This window comes from Paramormyrops kingsleyae, chromosome 3 (genome assembly GCF_048594095.1).
Source record: "Paramormyrops kingsleyae isolate MSU_618 chromosome 3, PKINGS_0.4, whole genome shotgun sequence".
NCBI classification, from domain to species: domain Eukaryota; kingdom Metazoa; phylum Chordata; class Actinopteri; order Osteoglossiformes; family Mormyridae; genus Paramormyrops; species Paramormyrops kingsleyae.
In genome coordinates, this window is record NC_132799.1 from 9797925 (window position 1) to 9825058 (window position 27134).

Here is a 27134-nt window from a genome sequence, read left to right on the forward strand (position 1 = left end):
TGTGGCATCTTGTTCAGTCTCCAAGACCAAGTCATTGAATCTCATAGCAATAAACTGCTGTTCACTAGAGGGCAGCACAACACCTTAAAAAGATTCCTGGACAAATACTGTGTAAGCTTCAGTTTAATTTCTCAGGAAGTTCATGTAGGAATAGTTGTCAACTTTATATACATTCACACACAAATTTCCATATGATATTTTGTGCTTGTTTATCACCACTAACATGTAATAATCATTTACTTAATATTAGACTTTCATCTCATGTGCTATCAGCTACCTGTATGTGCATTTGTCTTAATGTCGGCAACAAATCCAATGTCTTTGTCATACTTTTCATGGGCCTGTGAAATTACGGGAACCAAAGGTAATAACAAGCGCTAACATTTTTAGTGGTAACTCATTGCGATGGATGTCAGTAGTTGCATTCTTAATGCATCATTTCTATGTGTAATATTTATATCAAATTTGTGTGAAAGTATTTTTTTCTGTTTAATGATGTTTAAGTTCATCCTCAATTTCAAGACCAGGCCAGCATGCTTCAACTTACATTGTCTGCCATTATAGTCAATCAGAGGCAGTCCAGATATTTGTGCTTTCATTCATTCTCTCTGTGGCATGCAGTAAACAAGTCCCTGTCTGTCTCTAGTCTTCTTGCCATCATACTTAAATGTAGGTCCAACCATGCATGATTCCTGGGCCTGGGACACAATTATTTCAGCAGGGTTCCTATGACCCATAAAGCCTCCCATCTGGATTCACTCATGGCCACTCCCCCACTCCCCCTGGATCCACTCCCCCCGGGCTGGTCCAATTATATTTAATACTTAAGGTGGCAGAATATAACTGAAGAAGAGAAAGAGAACAATATGTTTTATAAACCTTTCACAATTGATGAGAAAGTTAAATAATAATTTTGGGGTAAGTTAATCTTTGATCTTTGTCTCATAACAAGGTCATTACACTCAAAGGGCAAGATAATGAAAATCCAAATTGGCCTCCACTGGCATCTGAAATTTTGTTGCGTACCACATATGGATAATTATTTTTATCTTTCATCACACCCATAGTCTTTTAGTGATCGATCTTCCGTAATGACAGCAGTGTCTCAGTTACATTGACATTTACTCAAAATTACCCCTAACCCTGACTAAAGGATCTATTCCTCTTCCTTTCATGTTCATAAGTCAGCTGTATGGAAACACTAAACCTGGAGGAAACCTTTGCTATCAGAACAGCATTGCTAATTGTGTTATAAATATATCATCCTCCCGGACGACATTTCAGGCTTCTGGAAGGATTTTTTTTCTTCCTTTGGACATCTTTCATCCAAAATCAAAAATGCTGCATGTGCCACTCAAGCAAACATACCAAGAATGGTCTAAGAAAAATAAAATAAATGACGGAATTAAGTTTCTGAAGCCTAATGTTTTGAAAATGACAGTATTCATTTCTTGTCTTACAGTTTTTGAGTGCGGTTTGAAACTGAAGCGTTAAAATCAAACATTAAAGGACATCTTAAGAGAAAACTGTCCATTTTCTCCAAAGCAAGCAAGAAATAGGCTTGTGGGTAATGTGGCCGCTTCCTGGTTGCAGCTATAGTCTTAAAATTGTGCTGAGATTTTGGGAGCATAAAATTCAGAAGTAAAATCAAAGCCTGATTAGCACCATAGAACCCTTTTAAAACTTATACCATTGTACGTAACAGATTTTTTTCTTGATTTTTCCTTTTACCACTGTAATTAGAATTTTGAAAGCCTCTTGGTTTGCTTTATGATTTCTGTCCTGTCTCCAGACAGTTATATACCTCTTTTCTGTTTTACATTTCTGTGTTTTTTGAGACAGCTGTTATCTTTTTCACAGGGTTAGAGAATTCCTTCGGTATTTCCTCTCAGTTTATGAGTTGCTGTGGAAATGAATTTTACATAATGAAATTCAAATGTCTGCTTATGGCTGTATTTCAAAAATGTTATGTCCATGTGAATCAGACTGCTGTTGGTAATTAAGCTGGAAAGGTTGGTTTCAAATCAAGTGTATCACAGCTATACTGCTTAGAGCTGCAAATCATTTTGGATCTTGATGTGTTGTCAGAGTTTGGATATTTTTTTAAACAAATGTACATACTCATTACTTGACCACATTAATAACAATTTAAGAAATATTTGGAGCTGTTGTTGCTCTTTGTTAAATTTTAATTGAAACTTTTTTTTTCGATAAGATCTGTTACAGGTCCACACCCTGAAGCTAAACAGACTTAGAATGGAGGCTAAAAAAACCCACTTTCCCAGTCATTTACCTTATTGAACGCTAACCAAAACTGTCAAGTCAAAATTTAATTAAACATATTAATGAATTAAACTCATTAATTAATTTAAAATTAGACTTACACATTAGAGTTTCATGGAAAATTATGTGGTCTGATATAGATCTGTACTGTATATGCCTGAGGTTAAGATATTTCAGTATTACCGATATAAAGAAGTAGCTGATAAGGAACAGGGGTACAGACAATAGGGCTACGTTCCGATAAACCTATCATAAGGTGAAAATATCGTAAGGCGAAAATGCCTTTAATACGTTACACATAACAAACATCATGGCCTAGCCTACCTTAAACATGCTTAGAACACTTACATTAGCTTACAGTTCAGCAAAATAATTATCACAAAGCTTATTTTATAATAAAGAGTTGAATATCACGTAATTTATTGCATAATTTGCTGAAAGTGAAAAACAGAGTGGAACTGGAATACCCTTCGTCAAGTCGAAATATCGTAACTATTGTAACCTGTGGAGCGTCTGTGCTTTACTTTGTTTAATATTTACCGATTCTCCATTTCCCCTTTCAGATGGCTGAAGATCAACTATGAAGATCAAAGAGGTGGTTGTGCATAGTTATGTTTGGTGTCATGAATGGTATACTTTATATTTAATTACTGTCCTGGTGAGTGTTATGACTGGGGTGAGGTTGGGGATGGTAGGGGTAGAGTGCTTCTCCTGTGTGCCATCCTGTAGAGTAGCGTTATTCAAATCGCAGTCCTCAAGGTCCGAGCACTGCTGACTTTAGAGTCTTCTGTGAGCCAGATGTGAAGCCTCTGACCAATCAGAATCAGTAATCATTAAAATAAGTAATAGGAGAACTGAAAACAAGGCTGGGATTTGGAATCGAGGGCCAGATTTGAAGGGTCCTGCTGTAAATCCTTCTCAGGTCTCTTTCTCCTGTCCCTTACAGTTGTGATGGTGATAGGCAGCCACTGAATGACTTCTAATACTTAAATTTTATTGCCCCATTAATCATTTTGGTCAAATATTTTGTTTTTTTTTTTACTGCAAAAACGCAAACTGTGAAAAATAAATTACAATTCAGCCAATATTCTCCATTTCTCTGCTTTTCTGATTTCATGTCAGCCTGTTTTCATTATCACAGCTGTCTATCTGAAGCAAATTACCTCCGATATGTCGCTTTATGATATCTTGTGTAAGCAAAATAGCTTCTCCTACATTGTTTGCACAGCTGTCTAGTACGTTTTAAAGAATATTGATTTTATACTCCGTTGCTCCCACTTTCAGTAAAATAAAGAATAAGATGTAAAGTTAAATGCCAGCGGCATACAAATGTCCACACTTGTTGACTTGTTGTGAGAGTAGATTCCAATTTTCAAAGCTATTCTCTCTGAATGAAGAAGCTGATGGATTAAGTTTTTTGGAAGCTGAACACGTTCACGGAACACACACACACACACACACACACAGTTTTGGCATTTTTAATTTTTTTTATTTAATTTTTATTTTTTTTTTATAAAAATTGAGGTTGCAACCTGCAACCCACAGCTATTCATCAACCACTGGCCCTTCTTATTTTTGTTTGCCAGAACATTGCTTTCATATGAAATCTGAGAGGTGCACACCATTGTGGGAACAGCAGCTAAAAATCAAAGCAGGACATAAACATGGAGCAAATGGACATCTAGAACAGTGTTTCTAAACCCAGTCTCTGGCCCCCAAACAGGCCACAGGTATCTGGTGTTCTTGATTGTTTCATTTTGGTGCGCTGGGGGCTGGGAGGGAGCAAAAATGGACTGGGATGGGAACTGCAGTATAGAAAATTAAAAGCCAGCTGAAGCAAAGTGCCCGCAGCTTTTCTCACCCATGTTGTTTTTTCCCATGCATATCAGCTTTAGGCCTCTCGTCTCCACCTGCTACAGACGTGTTATCTCATACCTCCCGAATTAGAGGTTTGAATCCTACCCTGGCCCCACCTGCCAACACTCCCAGTTTCTCTGCGTCTGTTCCTGCTTTTCACCCCTCCTTCCTCTGTACTCACGATACACCATTTCCCCCATACACACTTCGCTCGTTTTTATGATCGTGAGAATTGATTCCCCTGCCCTGTGTTATGTACAGCCTGCATCTTCTCAGTATTGTGTGGGTTCCCACTGTATATTCTGATTTCCTCCAGTCCATAGACATGCAGTTAGATGATTTACTGTGCCAAAATTGCCTTTAATGTGTGTGAACCAGTGTTTCCCAATCTTGGAACTGGAAGGAAGCAAAAACCTGAACTACCGGTGGGTCCCTGAGGACCGGATTGGGAAACACTGCAATAGAATATTATGACTGGAGGAGCGATTATTTGTTGTGGGTCTAATGTGCAATTAATGAATATTTTAATAATCTAAATATTGTAACTGCAATGTTACAGGTTTGTGGAGTTTTTCTTGCATTCCCAAAATATGCTGTACTTTTATACAAATGATTCAATGTATTGCTAAAGTAAATGTTTGTATTGTATGGCTGCTGAATAACCAGTTCTCTGCTGTTTCATAAAACCTCCATCTGAAAAATTCAAAGCCAAAAATACACAGATCGGAAAAATGACACAGGAAGAGCTTAGTTTGTTAATCCACCAGGACAGTCAACTTGGCTAATCTGATGAATGTGAGCTAAACAGATGATGTCCCTAAGGGTCTTTTAAACTACAGCCTAAAGAAGAACAGCACTGGCCCCTAGAATGAGCACCCATGAAACTGTCAATCAAACGCAGAGTGCAGATCATTTCTCAGAGTTAGTCACTTAGTCACTGCACTGATTCTCTCACTATCTCCTCCAGGGTTTAGTGCAACAATGTAGCAGTAGTGTTTACAAAATATCATATGAGTTCTGGAGCTGTTAAAATGAATTTGTTCAAAATTACCGGTGCATGTAAGGTGATTCCTGAGCTCTGGGTATAGTACTTGGGATAAAATGCCATGTGGTAAAATCCATGAGCTTCTTCCAATGAAAATTAAATCTGCTTCAGGTTAAAAAGGCACCAAGCTCTCAGCCGAGGGCAGGGAGGTGCAGCTGAAAGCAAATCCCTTAGTGTGATTACATGAACCTAACATTCTATAGAAGTTTACAGCGATGGTCCAGTTTGGTGTTTTAGCTGAAATAAGAAAAAAAAAGTTTTTAGTTACTAAATCACCTGCCAACTACCAAAGTGGAAAATGTCTCACCCTCTCGCAACCTTCCTTTTTCCTTTTTCTGCTTCCCCTCCCTTCTCTCTCTCTCTCTCTCTCTCTCTCTCTCTCTCTCTCTGTCTCCTTGCTTTTCATTTCCACAGCACAAATCCTGTGAGAATCTCCTGGCTCTACAGTATACATGAGTTGCTGGGTGTTTTTAAAGGACGTTTGCGAAGTTAGAGTGTGAGAGTGGCAGGCCAAGGGCAGATGGAACAGCCCGTACCACCAGTGGTGCCATTTGTCTATAGCAAGTTGGTAGCAACCTTCTGAGATATAAAACTCTGATTACGATTTTCCCTCTAGGGATGAGGAGTCACCACACAGTGGTTCTCTTTCCCTCCTTGTTGCGACTTCTGGAAGTGCTGCTGGGCGTCACTTATGGGTGTGCTGTGGAATATAGAGATTACCACCTACGGGAACTACGTGGTAGAGAGCTGCTCCATGGTAACTGGGGACATGGGAAGCCGTGGCTCTACACTGACATCTTGGGGGATCCACAAGAACACAGAAGACTTGGCCCCAAGAACACCAACAGAGAACCCAGAGCTACAAAGGACACAGAGAGGCAATTAGGCGAATCGGCTGCCAGTTCCAAATCAGGTAATGCATCTGTTTATGTTGCCTGAGATTATGACAAAATTCTTGAGGCAGTTGCTATCAATAATTGATTTCTTCTCTTTGGAGAAATGTGTGCAGGAATCATTGAGAATGTGAATTATTAACAAAGTGAAATATCAGGGTTGCACAAATAATAATAAGATCAGTAAGACAAATATGCTGGTGATTCCAGTTACGGAAGGCTAAATTATAGGGTGTAATGTTAATGGTAATGTGTATTAAAAATATTTGTCCTTCTGAATTTCCTTGAGCCTAGTAGTGTACTTTTACTACTTGTTTCCTGTAATACAGGGATGCCGGCCACCAGGGGGAGGTAGTAGTCCAGCAAAATAAATTAGTGGCCCTTCATTGCTAATATGCTGATATGTTTGACCAATTTAAAGGAAAGACATGCATGTTATCTGACATAAGAGGATGTTCTTTTGGAAGTTTAGCGCAAGCAGTTTTTCATATCTGGCACGAACTATTTCATAAATTGAAAACACTAAAATAGTAAATAATATGTGTAGAATATGCAGTCTTTAAATAATACCTTTGCATTGGTGCAGCACCTTGGCCAGCTGCCACTTGTCAAATTTCAGGACCACTGTTTTGGACAGACAGCCAGCAAGTAACTGCTAAAGACTGGAACGTGAATTATCATTCTTTAAGGCATTCGTCTGTGTCATTAACACCCATTGATCCTTATCAATTCTCAATAGGCTTGAACTCCAGTTTTATTCCACAGTCCAAAACCATACTATGGTGAATCGGAGTTACCAAACTGTGATTGACATGCAGTGCCCTGCAGAGGCTTCTTGAGGGTCAACCCTGTGATGGATTGGCATCCCGTCCAGGGTTATTCCCTATCTTGCACTCATTGTTTCCAGGATAGTCTCTAATTCCCTACCACCCTGCACCGGAACAACCAGCTCTGGAAAATGGGTGAATCATAATAAGTATGCATGCATTTTCAAAAATAACAAAGAAGCTCAATATTCACTCTACACACTCAATCAATTTCAGAAACATCTAAGGAAGTTTCCATCCTTCAGCCTTTATCCAGTCGAGGCTCAAAAAGGGTGTGTAGTCTGTCCTAGGAAATACAGCACAAGTATCTCAGGCATATTCATAAGTGCCTTGAACTTTACTGCTGTCTATAGACTTTAAAAAGTGGAATTTATGTGCTGGCAGTGTTTCTAGAAAAACTCTCCTAAGAAGTCTTAGCCCTTAGTTGGAACGTTTAATTGTCAGAGGCCCAGCAGATTTCATATGGCAGGCATACGGGACATAATGACACGAAAAAGCTGCAATGTGTTTGCAGAGGTGCTGTTACCACTCAGGGAAGTAATATATCACTATCCAATGGTCTAATTGGATGTTTATGTTCTATTTTCAGTCAGGCTATGATGATTCATATGTTATCCTGGAAAAAATATGATGTAAGTTGCAATAAATGGCAACACTTTACAATAAGGTCCCTTAGTAACTTAGTAGTAGCTCAGTTACAAATCATGAACAAATATAGTAGCTACATGAGAGAAAAGATGTGTTAGGATTCACGAATAATGAACAAACAGATATTTCATTTCTTGTGTTATTCATTTTTGTTCCTTTAGTAGTTCACAAAGGTTTATAAAATTAACAAATAACATATATAACTGCTTGGAATAAATGATCCACTATGATTCATTAATGATGAATAAACATAAGATGAATATATAAGTACATAAATTCATGGAACTAATGGATAAGTAGTAGATAGGTCCCATGTCTGTTCTTTACTTGAGCAAACCAACTTATTGATTTGTTAGAATCATAATTAACAGTATCCATCCATCCATCCATTTTCCAAACCACTAATCCAAATGGGTCGTGGGGTAACAGTATGTAGTAGGTAGAACATGATTATGAACACTATAAAATAATGGTTAACTAAACTTTAAGTTAAGACTGAGTCAATGGCTCGCTGAAAAGTAAATAACCTGTAATTTGTTTGTAACTACAACTTAGTTTGTGGTTTATTAATACATTACACTGTCAGAAAAAAGAGTACCAATTTGTACCTTTGTTTGTCACTGGGCCTGTACCCTTAGGGGTAAATGTACCTTTAAAGATACAGAAAGGCAATATGAGGAACATTTAATGTTGTTTGTACCTTTGGGATTTTCCTCAGAGTCCATTTCTGTACCTGAAATTGCACTGAAAGGTACATTTACCTACAGCTAGTGGACAATTGGCAGATCCTTGAGGGTACATCCCCAGCGACATGGAAAGGTAGGAACTGGTACTCTCTGTTTCCGACAGTGTAAGTAAGAGTTGGTTCATGATCAATTAAGAGCATAATAGTATATTATTTGTGCCCTCTCAAGTGGTTTTGCCCAATAAATCTTGGCCAGTATGTAAGTCTGTCCAGTGGTACATCCCCTCAGAAACAATCAAAATGCATAATCACGTACATAGTGTAATACTGCTGCCACCGGTGTGTGAATGCGTGTATGAATGCGTGTATGAATGCGTGAATGTGAGGCAAAACTGTAAAGCGCTTTGAGTACTCGAACGAGTAGCAAAAATGCGCTATATACATGCAATCCATTTACCATTTACTAAACTGAGAGCAACATAGAGAAAGCCATTTTGATAATCTTACAGTTATGTAGTTAAGATGCAGTGTGTTTATGTGTGTCTTGTTCCTTTTCAGTGAAAAATGGGAATAAAAAAAAGAATGAAAAGGGGAGCCTAAAATCTCCAAACGGCAGCAACGAAGGAGAGGGTTACTATGGATTTGGTACAGAAGGTACGTAAATAATAACACCTTGCTTACTCTAGAGCTCCTGCGGAAGTGCCTGTAAAATAAAGGGGCTTTAAAAAGTATTCCTGTACTCATGTTTTAGTAACAAAGGATGGGTATCAGTACTCATCTCTCTACCGAGAAACACTCAAAATGTTCTTCAAATAATTACTGTAAGTAACGGAGTGCACTTTTATGGGTGGTTAATGCCTTCTTGAGTTAATGGACTATACAATCTCTGCAACAAAACCTGTAAGAGAAATAATACAGCATCGTTAAAATCAACAACCTCATACATACTGAAATGCCTTGTTTTGGATGGATTCATTTGTATCCTATTTATTGTCATTAATAGTACTAGACTGGGCATTTGACCAGACTATGACCTTGATGCCAGGGAGCTATACTGTACGACCAAACACCAGGCTGTTTATATACTCAGCAGAGCTTCTTAACTGAAACAACTTCCGGGTCAGATCATAGGTTGCAGAGGGCATCCACAATTACTGTCACCCTCTGCAGAGCTGTAACAATCATATTACAGGCCAGTAAAAGACAGTAGACCACGTTTTTTTTTTTTTTAGAATTACTAGGGATGTGTTAACTATAGTTGGCTTTTGAATGTTGATATCACTGAACTTCAGGGCTAAGAATTGGCTAATTGAAGCAAGTCTTAATATATTTTTTGGTGTCCAGTTATCGTAGCACGAAAGCATGTACATTTTGTAATTTCAATAATTGCCTTGTAAACTTGTTGCTATACATATATACTGAGTGTTAAAAATACTGAACCTGGAAGAAAAAAATTGCCTTCACATGTCATTCCTTTTCTGACTGTATGAGGGACTCAGCACAGTAGCAATGGAAACAGGAACAGCATCCCTTTCTGTCTGCATCTGCCTGGGACCTTTGTGCACCAAAGAACTGTCTTTGCCTATTAGTTTATAAATACGAGTATCTTTTGTAGCTGGTGATATTTCCATTGAATTCTTTCCATTTTGCACCAACAACGTGCATCTTCTGCAAAATTTATGCTTCACCGTCAACAACTTGACAGCATGGAGACGTGTCAGACTGCTGATTCGGTCCAGCCTCTGGAACGCGGTGACATAAAATAGCAGCTTCAACACGTGTGATGCAAGAATAAGAGAATCCAGACGTGTTCTGTGACTGAACAGGCAGATGTTGGGGAGGGGAAATAATTCAAAATAATCACGGCAAGCAGTACACAGAGACCATGGTTTATGGGGAATTTTTCAAAGTGAATTTTTTAATCAAAGAGCCATTACGTTATTATATTGTTAAACAAAACCAAATCAGGATCTTTTGCAAAGTAGTATCTTTATAGGGTGAAGTAGTATCAGTATAGAAATCTGTAATGCTCTTATGTGAAGACAGTCTAAAAAATCCATCTTCACCTGCCTGATCTGAATTTAATTGGTAAAAAAAAATTGTTTTTCAGCCGTAACTGAGGCCTGGTGAAAAGCTAGAAAACTGCAGACAACAGAATCCATCTTCATCATTTTTCTCTAAATCATTGACAGCACTTTCATGTTCAATGTTCCTGGTTCCGAGACAGAATGGCACATATTATTTTCTATCCATATGATTATCCTTTCTTATAATTTTCTCTAGCATTTATTCATATCATACAAACAACACTATGAGTCCATCAAACTAAGATATTCTAACAACACTACCATTATTCTCGCCATCCAAACCCTTTCAACTGTCTGTAGACACCTGGTTCAATTTAAAGCATCATAGCATGATAGGGTCTACACTATTTGCAAACACATGATAACTTCTGTAACAAGGTAGCCAGAGATAGTCAGTGTCCATAAAGGAATTTGCCGGAAATGTGAATTCATCTGATTTGATCGGGGAATCTTATTAAAACATATTCCTTAAAGACTGTGCAAGATTCATACAAAGGCTTTTATATTTATTTGCATTTTCTGATTGACAACCACATACTAATTGCACAGCCTACACAGTGAGAAAATAATCTCCTTAACCTATATAGTTACATTTATGATATACCACGTATCTAGTTTTGCTTACATTATATCATGCCTCTGTTGCAGCTGATAGCTATTTAAGACTTGAAGAACTTCTGTATTAGAACATATGTGACCTGAACAGCTCATAGATTTTGCAGATAGAATATTTTTAGACTTTGAAATCTGAAATCTGTTATATAGGTAGCTATATAGGTAGATAAGAATATGCTAATACTAGCTGCTAGGTCAAAACATAAATTGAATACTTTGAAAATATAGTACGTAAAAGTAGTAAAAATTTTGTCCTATATTAAGTTAAAAATGATCCCCCTCGTTCAAAGCCTGTATTTTTTGATGTTCATCCAACACCTTTGAATTAAATAGCAATGACTAATAGTGTCATGCATGGTTATTTTTGGATACCTGTTCTCACTGATGATAAACACCGAACAGAGCCTAGTAGTTACAGCTGACAAGTGAATCCTTGTTGGGTCAGTCTTACCGGAGACTCAGTCAGGCAGCAGAGCCTTTTGGGGGAAGAGAAGTGATGAGTCATGCGCTGTTGATTTTTAAGGTCTGTTAAACCGCTGGGGGAATCAAACAAGAGTGTGCAAGTGACATTCTAAAAGCATAAACCATGAAAATTACAGAACGTAATAATAAATATATATTACTATGCTTCAGTTTTAAAAATTCTCAGCAATAAATTTAGTACCAGTTTAATTAATTTCAAGGTAATTTTCTTTTTTTGGAACAGACTGCTTTGATTTTGTCATGTATTTATTTATACATGCATACATACATACCTGCACATATATATATATATATATATATATATAGCCAAATAAGACTCACTGCAGCACAGACTTGCATAAGCAGTTGTGGCATATGAGTTGATGGATCTGTGGATGGATTAATGATGAAAGACTGCTAATCCATTAGGAACTGTTATGTCATCCTGACAGAATGCCCTCCTCTTGGTTTGGAGAACCTGAAAATTGATGACTTCCAGCTCCATGCATCTTCAATCAAACGCTATGGTCTGGGTGCACACAGAGGACGGCTTAACATCCAGGTCAGACCTTTGGTTAAGCTTCCAAAATGACCTGAATTACAATACTTTATGCTGAATTAGGGAGCAGAGTCATCTACCTAAAAACCTTGAGGTTTTGTTGTTTCCCCTAAAAATAACACAACAGCAGTGTTGCAGTATATTTATTGTAAGACAAATCCTAACCACAGGTCTGCATTTTTAGAAAAATGATTTTCCAAAAATTGCTTTGATGTTCTAATGGCCTGTTTGGTTCAGAAATTATGATGTGCCTATAGATAAATCATTTAATACTCAATGTTTTCAGCATACATGATGTCTGGTATTCATATTGTAAGTATGTGCTTGCAAGAGAAGACTCAAAATTTTAGGGGTTTTAGCACTGGGCTTATGGTTCAAATACTCAAGTAATGTCCTGCCAGTATTTAATTTCAATACATTGCATAACCAATTAGAGAAGATTGTTAGGATTTATGAAAATTTGTATTCTGTCTTAAATGATATGGCCCATTATATATATAATGATAAATAATGTGTGGTCTGATGCTGTTTGCTCTCTGGCTGGGAAGGCTGGACTTTTTGAGGATGATTTCTTTGATGGAGGCTGGTGCTCAGGGAGGAACGATCCTCTGCAGTGGTTTGAAGTGGATGCCAGGAGGCTGACTAAGTTCACCGGTGTCATCACACAAGGCCGGAACTCCCTCTGGTCGTGAGTAAAGACACGTCCAGCTGTTACCAGCTTCTCTCTGTCCCCTCTTTGCCCAACAACACTGACCTATGCAACTGAAATTTTATTTACATGTCAGTGTATTTATAACATTATTATTTATTCAGCTTGGGCCAATGTCTTTAAAAAAATGAATGCTTTATTTGCCAGCTGTGGTAGACTGGTAGTACAGCTACACTGGAGTGCAGGGTGAGAGTAAAGCTTGGAGTTTTACCAGTTATCCAGTTCCCCTGCTGAATTTTAGGGGGGGGGGGGGGGGGGCTAATGGCTTTGTTCTGATCACAGGCACACCATCCCTCAGCTAATGAAGTATAGCGCAATATTGTAGAATCATATACATTATATGAATCTTCATATTTAAAATATATATTTTTTTGTGACAGCATAATAATACTTTGAAGTAGTGATGATGGGAAAATAGAGGTTGCCGATTGGTAATAAAATAAAACAGAATACTACTCTCTAGGTCAGTTGTTGGGACAGTGTCAGTTGTCAAAAGTAGAAACACAAAAAAAAATTATAATTAAAAAAATAAAAATCTGGATGCAGGTATTTCATAATACTTTCACTCTCACTGACAAACCAGTGAATTTTAACCCATACCTCTTTATACATGTATACCTCTCATCTTCCCATTGCTTTGAAATGCCAAGGAACTATGGGTTTAATTGAGTGTATTCATTTTGTACAGCTGATTTATAGCCATTTATAGCTCCTTGCCCTTCACAGTTGTATTTGATTCCTGTGGGTTGGGTTTTCCAACACCATCTGCGATTGCATCTTCCCAAAAACAAATATGAGCCCTAAATGAATGTATCGTCAGCATAAAGATGAATAGATGAATCTCCAATAAAACTAGTAACAGCATTTATATAAATAGAAAATAATATTGGACCAAGGATTGAGCCCTGTGGAACCCCATCGGTGACAAATAAGGGTTTGGAGATTGTTCAGATTTTACCTGTTGTAACCTAGAATAATCTGAGAACCATGTTAATGAAAGACCCGAGACTCCAATGCTGCTAAATCTGTCAAGAAGAACAGTATGATCAATGGTATCAAAAGCTTTGGCAAGAACTATAAAAATTGCTGCACAATATTTTTTAGAATCTGGAGTGAATTTAAAACCTTTGCTGGGACACAACCAACCCAAATTTGAAAACCAGATTGGACTCCAGACCCAGCCAGGTTCTCTGTAAGTTACTTTTTAACAAGTTGTTCTTAAAATCCTTGATAAGCAGGGCAGAATTGAAATTGACCTATAGGAGTCTGGATCAGCTTGATCTCTACCCTTAAAAAGTGGACGTACCACAGCAGATTTCCATGCCCGTGGAAATTCAGCTGTACAAAAAGATAAATTAAAAAGATCTGCAATGATTGGGGCAGCAATCTACAGTATTTAAACTATAAACTGTTACTTGTTACCATTAACATCCTGTTACGTCCAGCTCCGTACGATCCTTGTGTGTGCCACGCCCCCTCGATACCTCGTGTTAATGCCTGATTGTGATCACCTGTTGCTTGTTCAGTTTAGCCTGTCTTTAGTATTTAGTCCATGTCTCAGTCAGTATTCCCCAGTTCTGTCATTGTATTGTTTCGATGTTCGTCTACCCGGAATAAACTCCGTATCTCGGCATTCACGGCTATCTCGCCTCCTTCCCCGTTTGCCCGTCCGCCGAATCGTGACACATCCTATAGCCTCCACTGAATAACAATTCTACAAAATGTATATTAACGAAAAATTACCTGTGTGACTATGGTATGAAAATGATAAATTAACGACAAGCAACTGGAATAAAGCTGATAGCATGTGAAATTTAACATTCTGGTGTCTGATAACAGAATAACTCTTGCATTGACATTGCCTTGAATAACATAACCTTTGCTTTCATTCCAGAAGTGACTGGGTGACATCATACAAAGTCCGAGTCAGCAACGACAGCCACACCTGGACGACCATTAAGAACGGCACGCGGGATATGGTGAGTGACCAGCTGAGGCGTGTGTGCTCTGACCATGCGGAGAATTCCTGGATTCCCCTTCTCATCATTGGTGATGTAGTCCAAAATTTCTTGACATGTGTTGTGCAAAGCAATGCTTTCCAAATCATTCCATCCATCCATCCATCTTCCAATTGCTTATCTTGGCCAGTATCACATGTGTGTGTGTATGGGGTGTCATTTTCTTGGACTACTTACTGTAAGACTTTTAAACAGTACTATATATTTAACTAATAAACATCTGATTAGTATAATAAAAACAACTAGCAAATACAAAATACTTCATAATTTTTTTTTACTTTCATAAAATGCTAAATATGCTGCATTTCTGTACTACAGGTTTTCAGTGCAAACAGTGAGAAGGAGCTTCCAGTACTGAACAGGCTGCCCACGCCTGTGATTGGCCGATACATTCGTGTGAACCCGCGCTCGTGGCACCCCAGGGGCAGCGTTTGCATGCGAGTTGAAATCCTTGGTTGTCCGATGCCAGGTGAGGAACACCTACACTGCTGGCTTAGGGACACGTATCAGAAATGACCCCCCACCCATCCTGCCAGCGCAGCCTGACATGAGTAACATCCAATGTACCATTGCTTAGTTTTCAGATTTTTCTGCTAAATCTTCATCTGGCCCGTTCAGCATTAATTTCCAAGATTTGCTCCACTAACGTCTCAGGTCCAATAAGGGGGGGGGGGGAAGGGAAAAGACAGTATTTACCTTTAATTTGTTCATATAATTAGATTTCAAGCAGTTGTCCAGAAACAATAAACTTTTAAATCTTACCGAAGATCTTAAATCTTAGCCGTGTTATAAATACTTTTTTTTTTTATGTACATAGTGAATGTCTGTGAAACCTATTTTTCCAGATCCCAATAATTATTACCATAGAAGGAATGAGATCACAACTACAGACAAGCTGGACTTCAAGCACCACGGTTATAAAGAGATGAGACAGGTGGGTCAATAGCCGGCAGCCACATGACGGCCTCAGGAAAAGACATGAAGCAGGACCGCAAACACATCAGGGAAGGATGAAATTACTCATTTTACTCAGTTTCTTTTGCATTGAATGACATTATTTCTTAAGTTTCTACATTTTGCCCATCCATCCATTTTCCAACTGGTCAGTATTGCTGGGGGAGGCCTGGAGCCCATCCCAGTCCACACAGGGCGCAAAGCAGGGTTTCACACTGGAAGGGTTGTCCGTCCATTGCAGGACACGCACAAAGAATCACATACTCTGGGAGATTTAGACACCAATTAGTCTGATTGCATATGGCTCGACAGTAGGAGGAACCAGAGTACAAGGAGGAAAGCCACTAAATACAGGGAGAATATGCAAACCCCACACGCGGGGGGGGGATTCTAGCCCCCTTCCCGGGAGGTGTGAGGCAACAGCAGAACCCACTGAGTCCCCTTCACTAAATATTTATATATGAAAATGTTTTGCTAATGAGCCCTGACCGCTTATTTCCAACACAAATGTTATGATTCTAAATAAAAGGCATAATAATCTTTTAACTCCAAAAACTGAACTTTTCTGACTGTGCGTTTGTGCTGACTTACTCCTCATACCTGATTTATAGCGGGTGTCTCACCATATGAAAGAACTTCCTTCAAATAGGTGTTGATCACTACTGTACTCTTCAAAGAAAGAATGGGAGCAGTTTTTAAACTCATACATAATCTATTAATTAATCACCAACTATACAGAGACTCCTCCCTTAACGACCTGGGCTGAGTTTCCCGAAGCCTTCTTAACGCTACGTCGTTCGTTAGTTCTATCTTTTAACACAGAACTTAAGAACGACGTAGCGTTAAGAACGCTTCGGGAAACTCACCCCTGTTTAACGACCGCCCGGACTTACGATCAGCCCTCCTACAGGTCGGTATTGTGCATTGCACAAGAACTTTGGTCATGGAAACACCAGCATTGTGTCTTAGTGCCAAGCATCTCATCTTGCATCACCCTTTCTCAATCTCAGTGTTGTTCCCAGTCGGCCATTATTCACCACTTTATCATTCCCAATCTCCAACACTATATATTTTGTCTATAAATTTGCACTTTATTGTGCTTTATTGAGCTGATTTCCTCTATTATGTTTATTATAGTATACAGCACAATGCTATATAAACGTTTATAAATATAGTAAATCAATTATCGACCAATCCGCTAAATGATCTAGCCGTAAGAAAGAAACTTGGTCGTTAAGTGAGGAGTGTCTGAATTTGTTCATGATTTGTACTGAGTTAATACTAAGTTACTAAGAAACCACACTGTAAATTATAACTGCGCCTGGTACCAGCTGTTGTCACCTAGCTTGCACTGCTGGGTTCCCCATTGATCTCTGGGGTGCAGAATATCAGAAGCTGAAGTTTGTGAGACAAACTTTGAGAGATACACCTGGCAGGGTAACACTTTAAAATATGGTTCCTTAGTAAAATTAAAAGTAACTCAGTCACTACTCAAGTACAAATCATACTTTTTATATGACACCTGCTATGCCACTTCTCTGACAGCTTATGAAGGCAGTTAATGAAATGTGTCCAAACATCACAAGAATTTACAACATTGGGAAGAGCTACAATGGACTGAAACTATACGCCATTGAGATTTCAGACAGCCCTGGAGAGCACGAACAGGGTGAGTTAAGCCAGCAAAACATTTAGCTAGGAGGAGAGGAACGTAAGAAAAGCACGACAGATTACTTACCCATTTTCATTATTAAACAGCATAAAATCTAAATGTTTTAATGTCATTAGGTTAAGCAGCAATCGCCAGTGAAACCCTTTGAATTGCAGTTGCGTTGTATGAAATGTGCAATATAAATAAAGTTTGATTGTTTATAAGCTGATTGGCCTTGACTGCCCCCTCCAGCGGTCACTTACAGATTAAAAAAATACGTCATTGACTAATAATATGCTTTGCATGAAATATGGCCCCTATTTTGCCCCCTTTAAAAAAAACTTTGAATTGCCCCAGTAAATATGTATTTATTTACTACTTGTATTTGCCTGAGATCCATGTTTTCATCCAGGTGAGCCAGAGTTCCGCTACACTGCTGGTTCCCATGGTAACGAGGTACTGGGTCGCGAGCTACTGCTGCTACTGATGCAGTTTATGTGTCAGGAGTACTTGGTGGGTAACCTGCGGGTACGCCACCTGGTCGAGGAGACCCGCATCCATCTGCTGCCCTCCATAAACCCAGATGGCTACGAGAAAGTCTTTGAGTTGGTAGGTGGAATGATTCTCCACTGCTGACCCACTTTAAGATATTACATGTTGTTCCCTTTTATAACAAGGTATAAATTTGCTGTGTATGCAGTGTATGTGTATGCAGTATATGTGTATGCAGTGTATGTGTATACAGAGTATGTGCATGCAGTATATGTGTATGCAGTGTATGTGCATGCAGTATATGTGTATGCAGTGTATGTGTATGCAGTGTATGTATATGCAGAGTATGTGCATGCAGTATATGTGTATGCAGTGTATGTGCATGCAGTATATGTGTATGCAGTGTATGTGTATGCAGTGTATGTATATGCAGAGTATGTGCATGCAGTTGTTGGCAAACTACTCTTTATATACCCCAAGTAATATTCCACATAATATTTTTTTTACTCTCCAACATGAGTTATCCGACTAGTAGGTTTTCTGGATGTACAGTAACACTCTGGGCTGGGTACCAAACGTTATGAGGATGGGAATAAAAAACAGCCACTTTACTGGGGGATGGGAATTAGTAAAGCAGTGGGAAGGAATGAAAAAATGTTTCAGGTACATCATGGGCGAAACAAAATAAAAAACCTGAAACGGATTCCAGGTCATGAAACAGTCATCATGGTCTTGGCACGATCGTTAAGAGTCACATGAATTAAGTAACTGGGCTTGTCACCTGACTTTGTTCCACAACAGGTCATCCATGCCAAACTTCTGCCCTTATCCGTACATGAATTTCAAAAATAGATCAATGTGTAAAGCCAATCGATCATTCAGCATACTTTGTATGGCAGATAATGAAAAACAAAATAATATTTTGGTGATGTAATAGTCAATATAATGTTAAATGAAGCCTTGCTACTGTATTTTTTTTTAATTTAATCTTTCGTTTAGGGCTCAGAGCTTGGGGGGTGGTCCCTTGGCCGCTGGACTCATGATGGCCTGGATGTCCACCACAACTTCCCAGATCTTAACTCTGTCCTCTGGGAGGCGGAGACCAGGAAGTGGATGCCACGGAAAGTTCTCAATCACCATCTGCCTATTCCAGAGTGGTATTACTCTAAAAATCACACGGTCAGTCAAACAGACATATTTTAAAATATGATAAAAATCCATCCATCCATCCATCCATCCATCCATCCGTCGGCTTACTGTTTTCAGCCCTTCTCAGAGCACAGATTCAAAAATCACCTACAGTCCCTCTCACCTGAATAACAATTAAATATAATGGTGCAAATTTACGTGAAACTTTGCCATATTCCTTCTGACTGCCTAAACTTTCAAAGATTCAATCAGGAAATGTTAATTCTTGCCTACACACGCAACTTTCTCAAACTGATCCTCAATCTGTCTCATAATTGCTCTTTTACCTTCTGGGGAACGACAGGAGCACCATTAGAGATTTATGAAAAAGTGGATCTGATTTTAATGATAATGAATGAGAACACACTGTTTGATTAGTGTACAAGTTGGACAAAAGAAAAAAACCCTCCTAAACAGTCCTAGAGATGAAATAATGGAATAATGGAATAATCCTTTCTCGCACAGGTTGCTGTGGAGACACGAGCACTTATTTCCTGGATGGAAAAGATTCCCTTTGTGTTGGGTGGGAATCTACAGGGGGGCGAACTGGTGGTAACGTTTCCCTATGACAAAGCCCGCTCCCAGTGGAAAGTGCAGGAGCAGAACCCAACGCCTGATGACCCAGTGTTTCGCTGGCTGGCCTTCTCTTACGCCTCCACCCACCGGCTGATGACAGACGCCAGCCGGAGAGTGTGCCACACGGAAGACTTTGCTAAGGAGGAAGGCACAATCAACGGAGCATCTTGGCATACAGCTCCTGGAAGTCAGTCCCTTTCCAAATGCCTCTACCTCTCTTTCAAAAATAAATCTAGACCTGACATTTCGTCTCGACTGTATTTCAGTTGAAGAGCGTATTACAAATTATTTACTCCTAATTTATTTTTCCATTCACCTTTCATCTTTCTTTCTTCTTTCTTTTCGAAGGTGTTCTCAGCAATTATTTAAAATGAATTTAGTTTAAATACCAGAGCAGATTCAAAGTCCATTGTAAGGGGCAGGTGAGCTGGGCCGCCATTTTTTTAGGGGAATGAATCAGACGACTGGAATCGTTTGCACTGATTGGTCCCATCTGTTGCTCATTCCCAGTGCCCCTATATATTAGCATATTTTGCTTTTGTGTTGACAGTAACCACAGAGCAGAGCCCACCCTTTCTGTTAGGCCTGAACATCTGTGCTGTGAGGTGCTCGCATGTATCGGTATCCCCCCCCCCCCAAAATTAGCATTTTTATTGTTCTTCATTATTTTGTATCCTGTGTTCTACGTACCGCTTCCCGTACCTGGAAAGGGAATTTCCTTATAAAGAAAAAACCTGGACCAAACTTCTGTACACCAAGCTTCCAAGGCTGTTCCTTAAGCTGTCTTGATTATTGTGTTTTTCGGATTATTTCCATGTCGTTTTCAAAGAAAAGATCAGAGAATGAGTGTTTTGAAATCGAAAGGCCTGTTTTATGGACCTTGGAACCAGGGGTCACCCCCCCCCCCCCCCAGCAAACTTCTGGAGCGTCATTAGTAATGCAGTGATGAACAATCATGAATTAATCACCTAAAATTCATTAATTAAAACTGATAAAATTTCATTTTTAAAAAGCCTGAACTATGTCTTTTTTTTTAAAAAAAAAAAAAAAAAAAAAAAAAAGGTTCTATTGGAGTTTCAGTATTTCAGATCGTTCCATTAAATAGCTGATCTATAAACCGCTGTTTTTTTGTAGGTATGAATGACTTTAGCTACTTGCACACCGACTGCTTTGAGCTGTCCATGTATGTGGGCTGTGACAAATTCCCCCACGAAAGTGAGCTGGCTGCAGAGTGGGAGAACAACCGCGAGTCTCTGCTCGTCTTCATGGAACAGGTGAGGACGGGCGGAAACACACGAGGACGGATGCACATATACACACGCACAAGTTCGTGCACTAATGGAAAGCAAGTGAATACTATAATGAATACTATAGTGAATACTATAAAGTAAGTTCAGTACCTGTCTCAATAGTTTATGCATTTAAACGGCTGAATGCCAACACACGATGAATGGCATTTGGCTCTTTATTAGACAAACTTTAGCCAAGATCATTACCATCTGGCACCTTTTAAGGAACTCGATTCGGTTTAAGATGAACAAACGTTTACTGCAGGATAGCACAGATCGCGTTAAGGTACTGGCTGGGCTGCACTAATTATTATTGGCTTTATTGATTGTTTTCACTTAGTGAGTGCCAGGCGTAATGTGGAATTACATTATCTATCCTAGCTGTTCGACCTTATTTAACCTTATTTAATCAGGTATCTTCATCAAATATCACAATGGGACTGACCAGAGTACTGCAGTGTCCTAAACGCTAAGCAGAATTGCTTCACATCTTCACGTCACACATCTTCTACCTGTTGAATGTTCTATCTCTTATTGATTCAGGGTAATAACATTAACTAGAGTATGAACTGACAGAGAAATTATATCAAACTTTGGTGAAGTACAATTTGAACTACATAATTCCAATTAGAATGTATTAATTATAAACCCATACAATTATAAAATACATTAAAACACAACATTTGTCTGAATACATTATAAATGATTATATAATTATTACATTATACTTTATGTTACATATTATATAGTATATGTATATTAAAATGATGAACAGTGTACTGCGCAAACCTGGATACGTAGTCAGAAGATGGATGATGATAGATAAATGGTGTGGTAGCAGTATTTAGCACATTCCATTTATATTTAATTTGAAATATTGTAGACCTGAACTAATTCTTGCTTAATAGCATTCTGTTACATTGTGACCGTGGTGGCTCAGTCCCATACCTTCAGGGTTGAACCCTGTGCGTGGGGCTTCCATGTTCTGTGCTTTGTGTGTTTCCTTTGGCCATTTTGATTAGACTCTTCATTGCCCATGTCTTGCTGCTTGCGGAAACTCCTACCCTATATACAGCCTCAACATCAAATGGAAACTGACAACATGACATCATAATGGCAGCTGTAAAACATATAATATATGTACCTAGAGGTATTCACAAACGGCCAGGCATTGTATGGACACTCTGTGCATGTTCGCCCTTGTTAAATGAAGCAGAATTAGTGTGATTAATTATGTTATCCTCTTGCCTGTCCAGGTGCATCGTGGGATCAAAGGCGTGGTTAGGGACATGCATGGCCGGGGAATTGCCAATGTCACCGTCTCTGTGGAAGGCATCAACCACGATATTCACACAGGTTAGACAAAATGAGTCATTTTTTGTAATACTATGTCTAGTACCATTTAAAATTGAATAATATTTTTTATGTACTGTACTCTTTATATATGAAAGTGTGATTTAAAAAAATTCTTTCCATAGAAATTGGGATAATTTTTACTTTTTTATCATTGTTAACAAAATGCTTTCATTATTTCCTTCTGTCACTGTGGATGGCTACTTCAGTCGGAATTTCCCTTGTGATATAGAGGGAAAGGTTTTCCACACATGACACGTGCTGCCACAGGAGATATAAAATGCCCTCTCTCCAACACATCAAGCACAATGCTCCTGACACAGATGGAATTAATTGGCAATTAAGATAAGATTATCCATGAAATCCTGCGCGGAGTATTTTTCATACATCTCTGAGCACAGGAGGTGAAATTGAGCGATACGACACGGCAGGGTATGAGTAAGCATGTCCTTCTAGATGAGGGCATCTAGACATGAATAGTTTTTCTGCAGGGAGACACCAGTACTGCCTTTTCATTCTGTGTAACTGGATCTTCTTTTTTTTTAGGGGGGGGGGGGGTGCAGTCTTATGTCAGATTCCAGTCTCAGCAGATGTATTACTGCAGCTTTAATTGGAAATGCTGGGGTCTGTCCTTGTGCAGGGCCCTGTGAAGATAGGGACCCTGTTCTGCATCAGCTCCGTGGCTGAATCACACACATTGCATTGACATTGTCAGCCACAAGCCTCCAGCCCACACAATGCCTTGCTTTGGGAGATAAAACTACTGACATCTGGCATGAAAATGATCGGTGCTATTTTCTAAGTATGGGGCGGGGGGGGGGGGGGGGGAGAGATTGGGAGGGAATATTTCTAGACATGCAGGAAAAATACACCTTCTAGAGTCACTCATCCCACTGCACAAATGGCTTAACCAAAATTTCCTTATATCCTCAAATTAGTTATACTGGTAATGAGCATGAGATTTAAAAATGGTTACATTTCTGTTAGTGAGCAGTATAAAGACCATGATAACGTGTGGCAGATCTTAAAAGCTTGGAGCAGGGCACCTAAAAGTGAGACTTCATAATGAGACTGGCTACTGGTAAAAGAGCTCATTAAAGTCAGCACTGCCTAACAGGGATTCATTTCCTGTCCCTGCATCAGTGTGTGTGGAGTTGGATTCTTTTACTGTATCCCCAGGGTACTCCTGTTTCATGCTGCCTGTTCAAAAACATATGGTTAAGTGAGCTAGTGTCTCTAAATTGCCTTTAGAGTACAGTGGTATACAAATGTATGTGCACCCCGGTCAAAATTTCTCTTAGGAAGTAAAAGATGACCTGATTTCCAAGAGGTGCAAATATGACACATTTCTTTCTTTCTTTCTTTCTTTTTTTAATAATCCCGCCGACTTTGTAAGCTTCTGACGCAGAGTTTTGTGGTGAAGATGCTTTCTTTTGGTGACTCTTCCAAGGAGGTCATATTTGTGCAGACGTCACTCCACAGTAGAATAGCCTGTCACCACTCTAGAGTCTGCTAAATCTCCCTGAAGGTCTTTTGCAGTCAAGCAGAGGTTTTGATTTGCCTTTCTCACGATCTTACAAGCAGTTCTCTCAGAAGGTTTTCTTGGTCTTCCCTGCCTCAACTTTACCTCCACCATTCCTGTAAACTGCCATTTCTTCATTACATTATGAACTGAGGAAACGGCTACCTGGAAACACTCTGCTATCTTCTTATAGCCTTCTTCTGCTTTGTAGGCGTCAATTCTTTTAATTTAGCAAACAGCTAAGCAGCTGGAAAGGGGACCCCATGGTGGCTGATTGTTGGTACAAGGGCTGAGGAGCCAGAGTATTTATAAAGCTTTGAAATTTGCATCGTCTGGCCATTCCTAATGATGACTGTGACAATCTATAGCCCCAATGAGCTAATTAAGGTCTGAGACTTTGGTAAAACTTGTCTGAGAGTCCAATCTCTTGGGCTGGCCAAACTTTTGCATGTTGCTCTTTCTCTTTTTTCCACTCTAAAATTGTACAAAATAAAAGTAGTATACTGATCTTGCTTAAAATGTTGAAATGAACGTTTCATCTTTAACTTTATGCCTTTTGGAGATAAGTTCATCTTCTGCTCACTTAAGTGTTCACAATAACAGAAAGTTTGACCAGGGGTGCCCAAACTTTTGCACGCCACTGTATGCCCTCTGAAGGCCTGGGACCTCATCTTGATTGTCCCTTGCCTTGTACTCTGTGTCTCTTTGGAAGGGCTCCATGCTCAATGCCAATTTGTACTAGACAATCTTAATGGGAAATGTATAAATATTCTGAGTGTCTAGTTAAATACATCTGTCAGTTTTGTCATCCACTTGTGACACTGATATATGCTGTTCCTTAGCAACATCCTTTAAGTTTATAAAGCTTTAATTTTATAATATGGAATTATCTGAATCTCCGTCCGTCCATCCATCCATCCATCCATCCATCCATCCATCCACCCATTTTACATGCTTGCTTGTCCTATGCAGGGTCCAGAGCCTCTCACAGACGCACTGGGCACAAGGCAGGGAATAACCTAGGATGGCGTGCCAACCCATGGCAGGGCAGGGAATAACCCAGGATGGGGTGCCAACCCATGGCAGGGCAGGGAATGACCCAGGATGGGGTGCCAACCCATGGCAGGGCAGGGAATGACCCAGGATGGGGTGCCAACCCATGGCAGGGCAGGGAATGACCCAGGATGGGGTGCCAACCCATGGCAGGACACACACACCATACACTCACACTTTCACACCTAGGGACAATGTGACTAATCCATTTCACATTAGCAAGTTTTTGGATTATGGGGGGGGGGGGGGGGAGGGGGACTGGACTCCAGAGGTAACAGTGCTAACCACAGCTGCACCATGCCAGCCTCTATACTGCAGTGTTTGTCATTCTTTTATGGTAAATACAGTATTTATATAAGTAAATTTAATGTCATTTTTCTACAGTTATTACAGTCAAGTGAAGACTAAATACAACAGATTTATTATTTGATTTGTTTCTTGTCATCATCACGACACAAACGACAGGTTTCCTTCCATTGGTTTTAGCGGCAGATGGTGACTATTGGCGGCTTTTAAACCCCGGGGAGTACAGGGTGATGGTGAAGGCCCAGGGGTACAATCCCGCCAGCAAAGTCTGCGAGGTGGGCTATGACATGGGCGCCACCCGCTGCGACTTTGTCCTCAGCCGTACCAACCTGTCGCGGATCAAGGAGATCATGGAGAAGTTTGGCAAGCGGCCCATCAAGCCTCTGCAGCAACAAGTCAGACACAGACAAACTCAGACATAGGGATGCAGAGCAGTCAGGACAAGAAGGTGATATGAAGACCTTTCTCAGACCTTTTATGGCGACAACTGGAGATGGAGAGTTCTGGAATGGATTAGCCTGTGGGTGGACATTTCTATATTTTAGTGCCTTATCTTTGGTTAATTTTAAATTAGAACGAGTATTTTTTCAATGGGGCTTTTGTTTAGTATACAGAGTAAGAAAAATAAAATGAAAATAGACAGATTTCAAAATGTAACCATCCACCAGCATTTCATGAAGTGAAATATTCTATGCCAATTCACAATGAATCTGGAAATTAATAGTAACCAGCTAGTTTCTTCTTTGAAATCCAGCTTAAACACATATCTTAATTAATCTGACAGGGTACTGTGTCCTGGTTGAATTGCTTATCTACTACAATAAACTAACAATAAACAAGATCTTCATAATGACGCCACTAAAGGAAAAAATATAACAAATGTACATTGATATGCTCAGTAAATAAAATTAAACTTGTAAAGTGTGATGCTAGAATATTTTGTGACGTCTGCCCCTCGTATGAAAGCCCAGATGTGGCGTTTGAGGAATGAGGACCAGATTGCATACGTAAGGAGGAGAGCAATGGCATCTGACCTTGGCAGCCCTACAAAGGGCGGAATTCTCTCTGAAACTCTTCCAGCATCTAAAACTAAACTGCAGCTATAAAAACCTATCTGACTGGAATTCTGGACATGTGTAAAAACTCGTGTATCCTTCTATTCTCCTGCTGCTGTGATGGTAAATGAATTACAAGACTAAATATACTCTAAATATATATAAACAGTAAATTTAAAAATAGTGGAGCAATTTATATAAATAATATAAATGTAGAATCTATTGAAATATACACTCATTAGACAGTTTACTTGGGACACCTGCTTGCTCATCCAAAGAACAAATCCTGTTGCTGCAACTGAATAAATGTAGCTTGCTGACAGGATTCACTTACTGTTTGGCAAAGATAACTGACTTGAGACATTTGCGTGTTGTGAGTGTCAGTGCCTGTTATCTGACCCTTTACAACAGGGATGACCAACTCCAGTCCTGGGGGGCCGGAGCCCTGCACATTTTTGGGTTTCCCCTCATTTATCACACCGGATTCAACTCCTTGTGCTAATTACCACACAGCTCTGGGGCTGAATCATTTATGGTGGAACAGGGAAAGAACTAAGCTACACAGGGCTGCGCCCCCCCAGGACTGGAGTCGAGCAGCCCTGCTTTACAACATGCTGTCACTTCCTGTTGTTATGTGACAGATTCCACGTACCTCCTAGATGGTCTTGAGGAGTCAATGTGAAAGCAACCAAATATGTGTGGAAAAAATAAAAGGAAAGTAATTAGTTCCACGAAGGGGAAGACCCAGGATGGTGTCTTTGCCCATCGCAGGGCACACATACTGTACACACAACAGGCAATTTAGGGACACCAGTTCACCCAACTCTATTCCAGAGTGAACCTTTACTACAGGGGCAGAGTATGGTAACTCCACACACAGGGGTAAGACTTCAAATACTCTGGAGGTATGAAGCAACAGCACCACCCAATGAGTCACCAAATCATAAGAGGAGCTAAAAACATAACAAAATATTATGTCTGCTTAGTGAGCTCTTCCATCTGTGACA

At 39.5% G+C, this 27134-nt stretch overlaps 1 protein-coding gene across 4 annotated transcripts; it reads left to right on the plus strand.

Moving 5' to 3' along the window:
- The first annotated feature begins 5331 nt into the window (after nucleotides 1-5331).
- Nucleotides 5332-25999, plus strand: LOC111859138 (inactive carboxypeptidase-like protein X2). 4 transcript variants are annotated; one of them, XM_072709577.1, is made up of 14 exons: nucleotides 5332-6098; nucleotides 8797-8892; nucleotides 11855-11964; nucleotides 12510-12649; nucleotides 14565-14649; nucleotides 15007-15157; nucleotides 15534-15622; nucleotides 17188-17311; nucleotides 17688-17902; nucleotides 18785-18964; nucleotides 19439-19736; nucleotides 20684-20823; nucleotides 22095-22194; nucleotides 25232-25999. In XM_072709577.1, the coding sequence occupies exons 1-14, from the start codon at nucleotides 5804-5806 to the stop codon at nucleotides 25492-25494; spliced, it is 2286 nt and encodes a 761-aa protein (XP_072565678.1). In that variant the 5' UTR covers nucleotides 5332-5803; the 3' UTR covers nucleotides 25495-25999. The 4 variants fall into 4 exon arrangements, with proteins under 4 accessions (XP_072565678.1, XP_023697354.2, XP_072565679.1 ...); XM_023841586.2 differs by having other exon boundaries at nucleotides 5333-6098; nucleotides 25253-25999; XM_072709578.1 differs by having other exon boundaries at nucleotides 5333-6098; nucleotides 17706-17902.
- The last annotated feature ends 1135 nt before the right edge of the window (nucleotides 26000-27134 follow it).

What these genes read in the sequence shown, in the direction of transcription:
- LOC111859138 (XM_072709577.1), top strand. Translation starts at nt 5,804, where the DNA reads ATGAGGAGTCACCACACAGTGGTTCTCTTTCCCTCCTTGTTGCGACTT. An exon ending in GGCTGCCAGTTCCAAATCAG is followed by an intron (nt 6,099 to 8,796) that starts GTAATGCATCTG and finishes GTTCCTTTTCAG; the next exon opens with TGAAAAATGGGAATAAAAAA. An exon ending in CAACCACGATATTCACACAG is followed by an intron (nt 22,195 to 25,231) that starts GTTAGACAAAAT and finishes CACAAACGACAG; the next exon opens with GTTTCCTTCCATTGGTTTTA.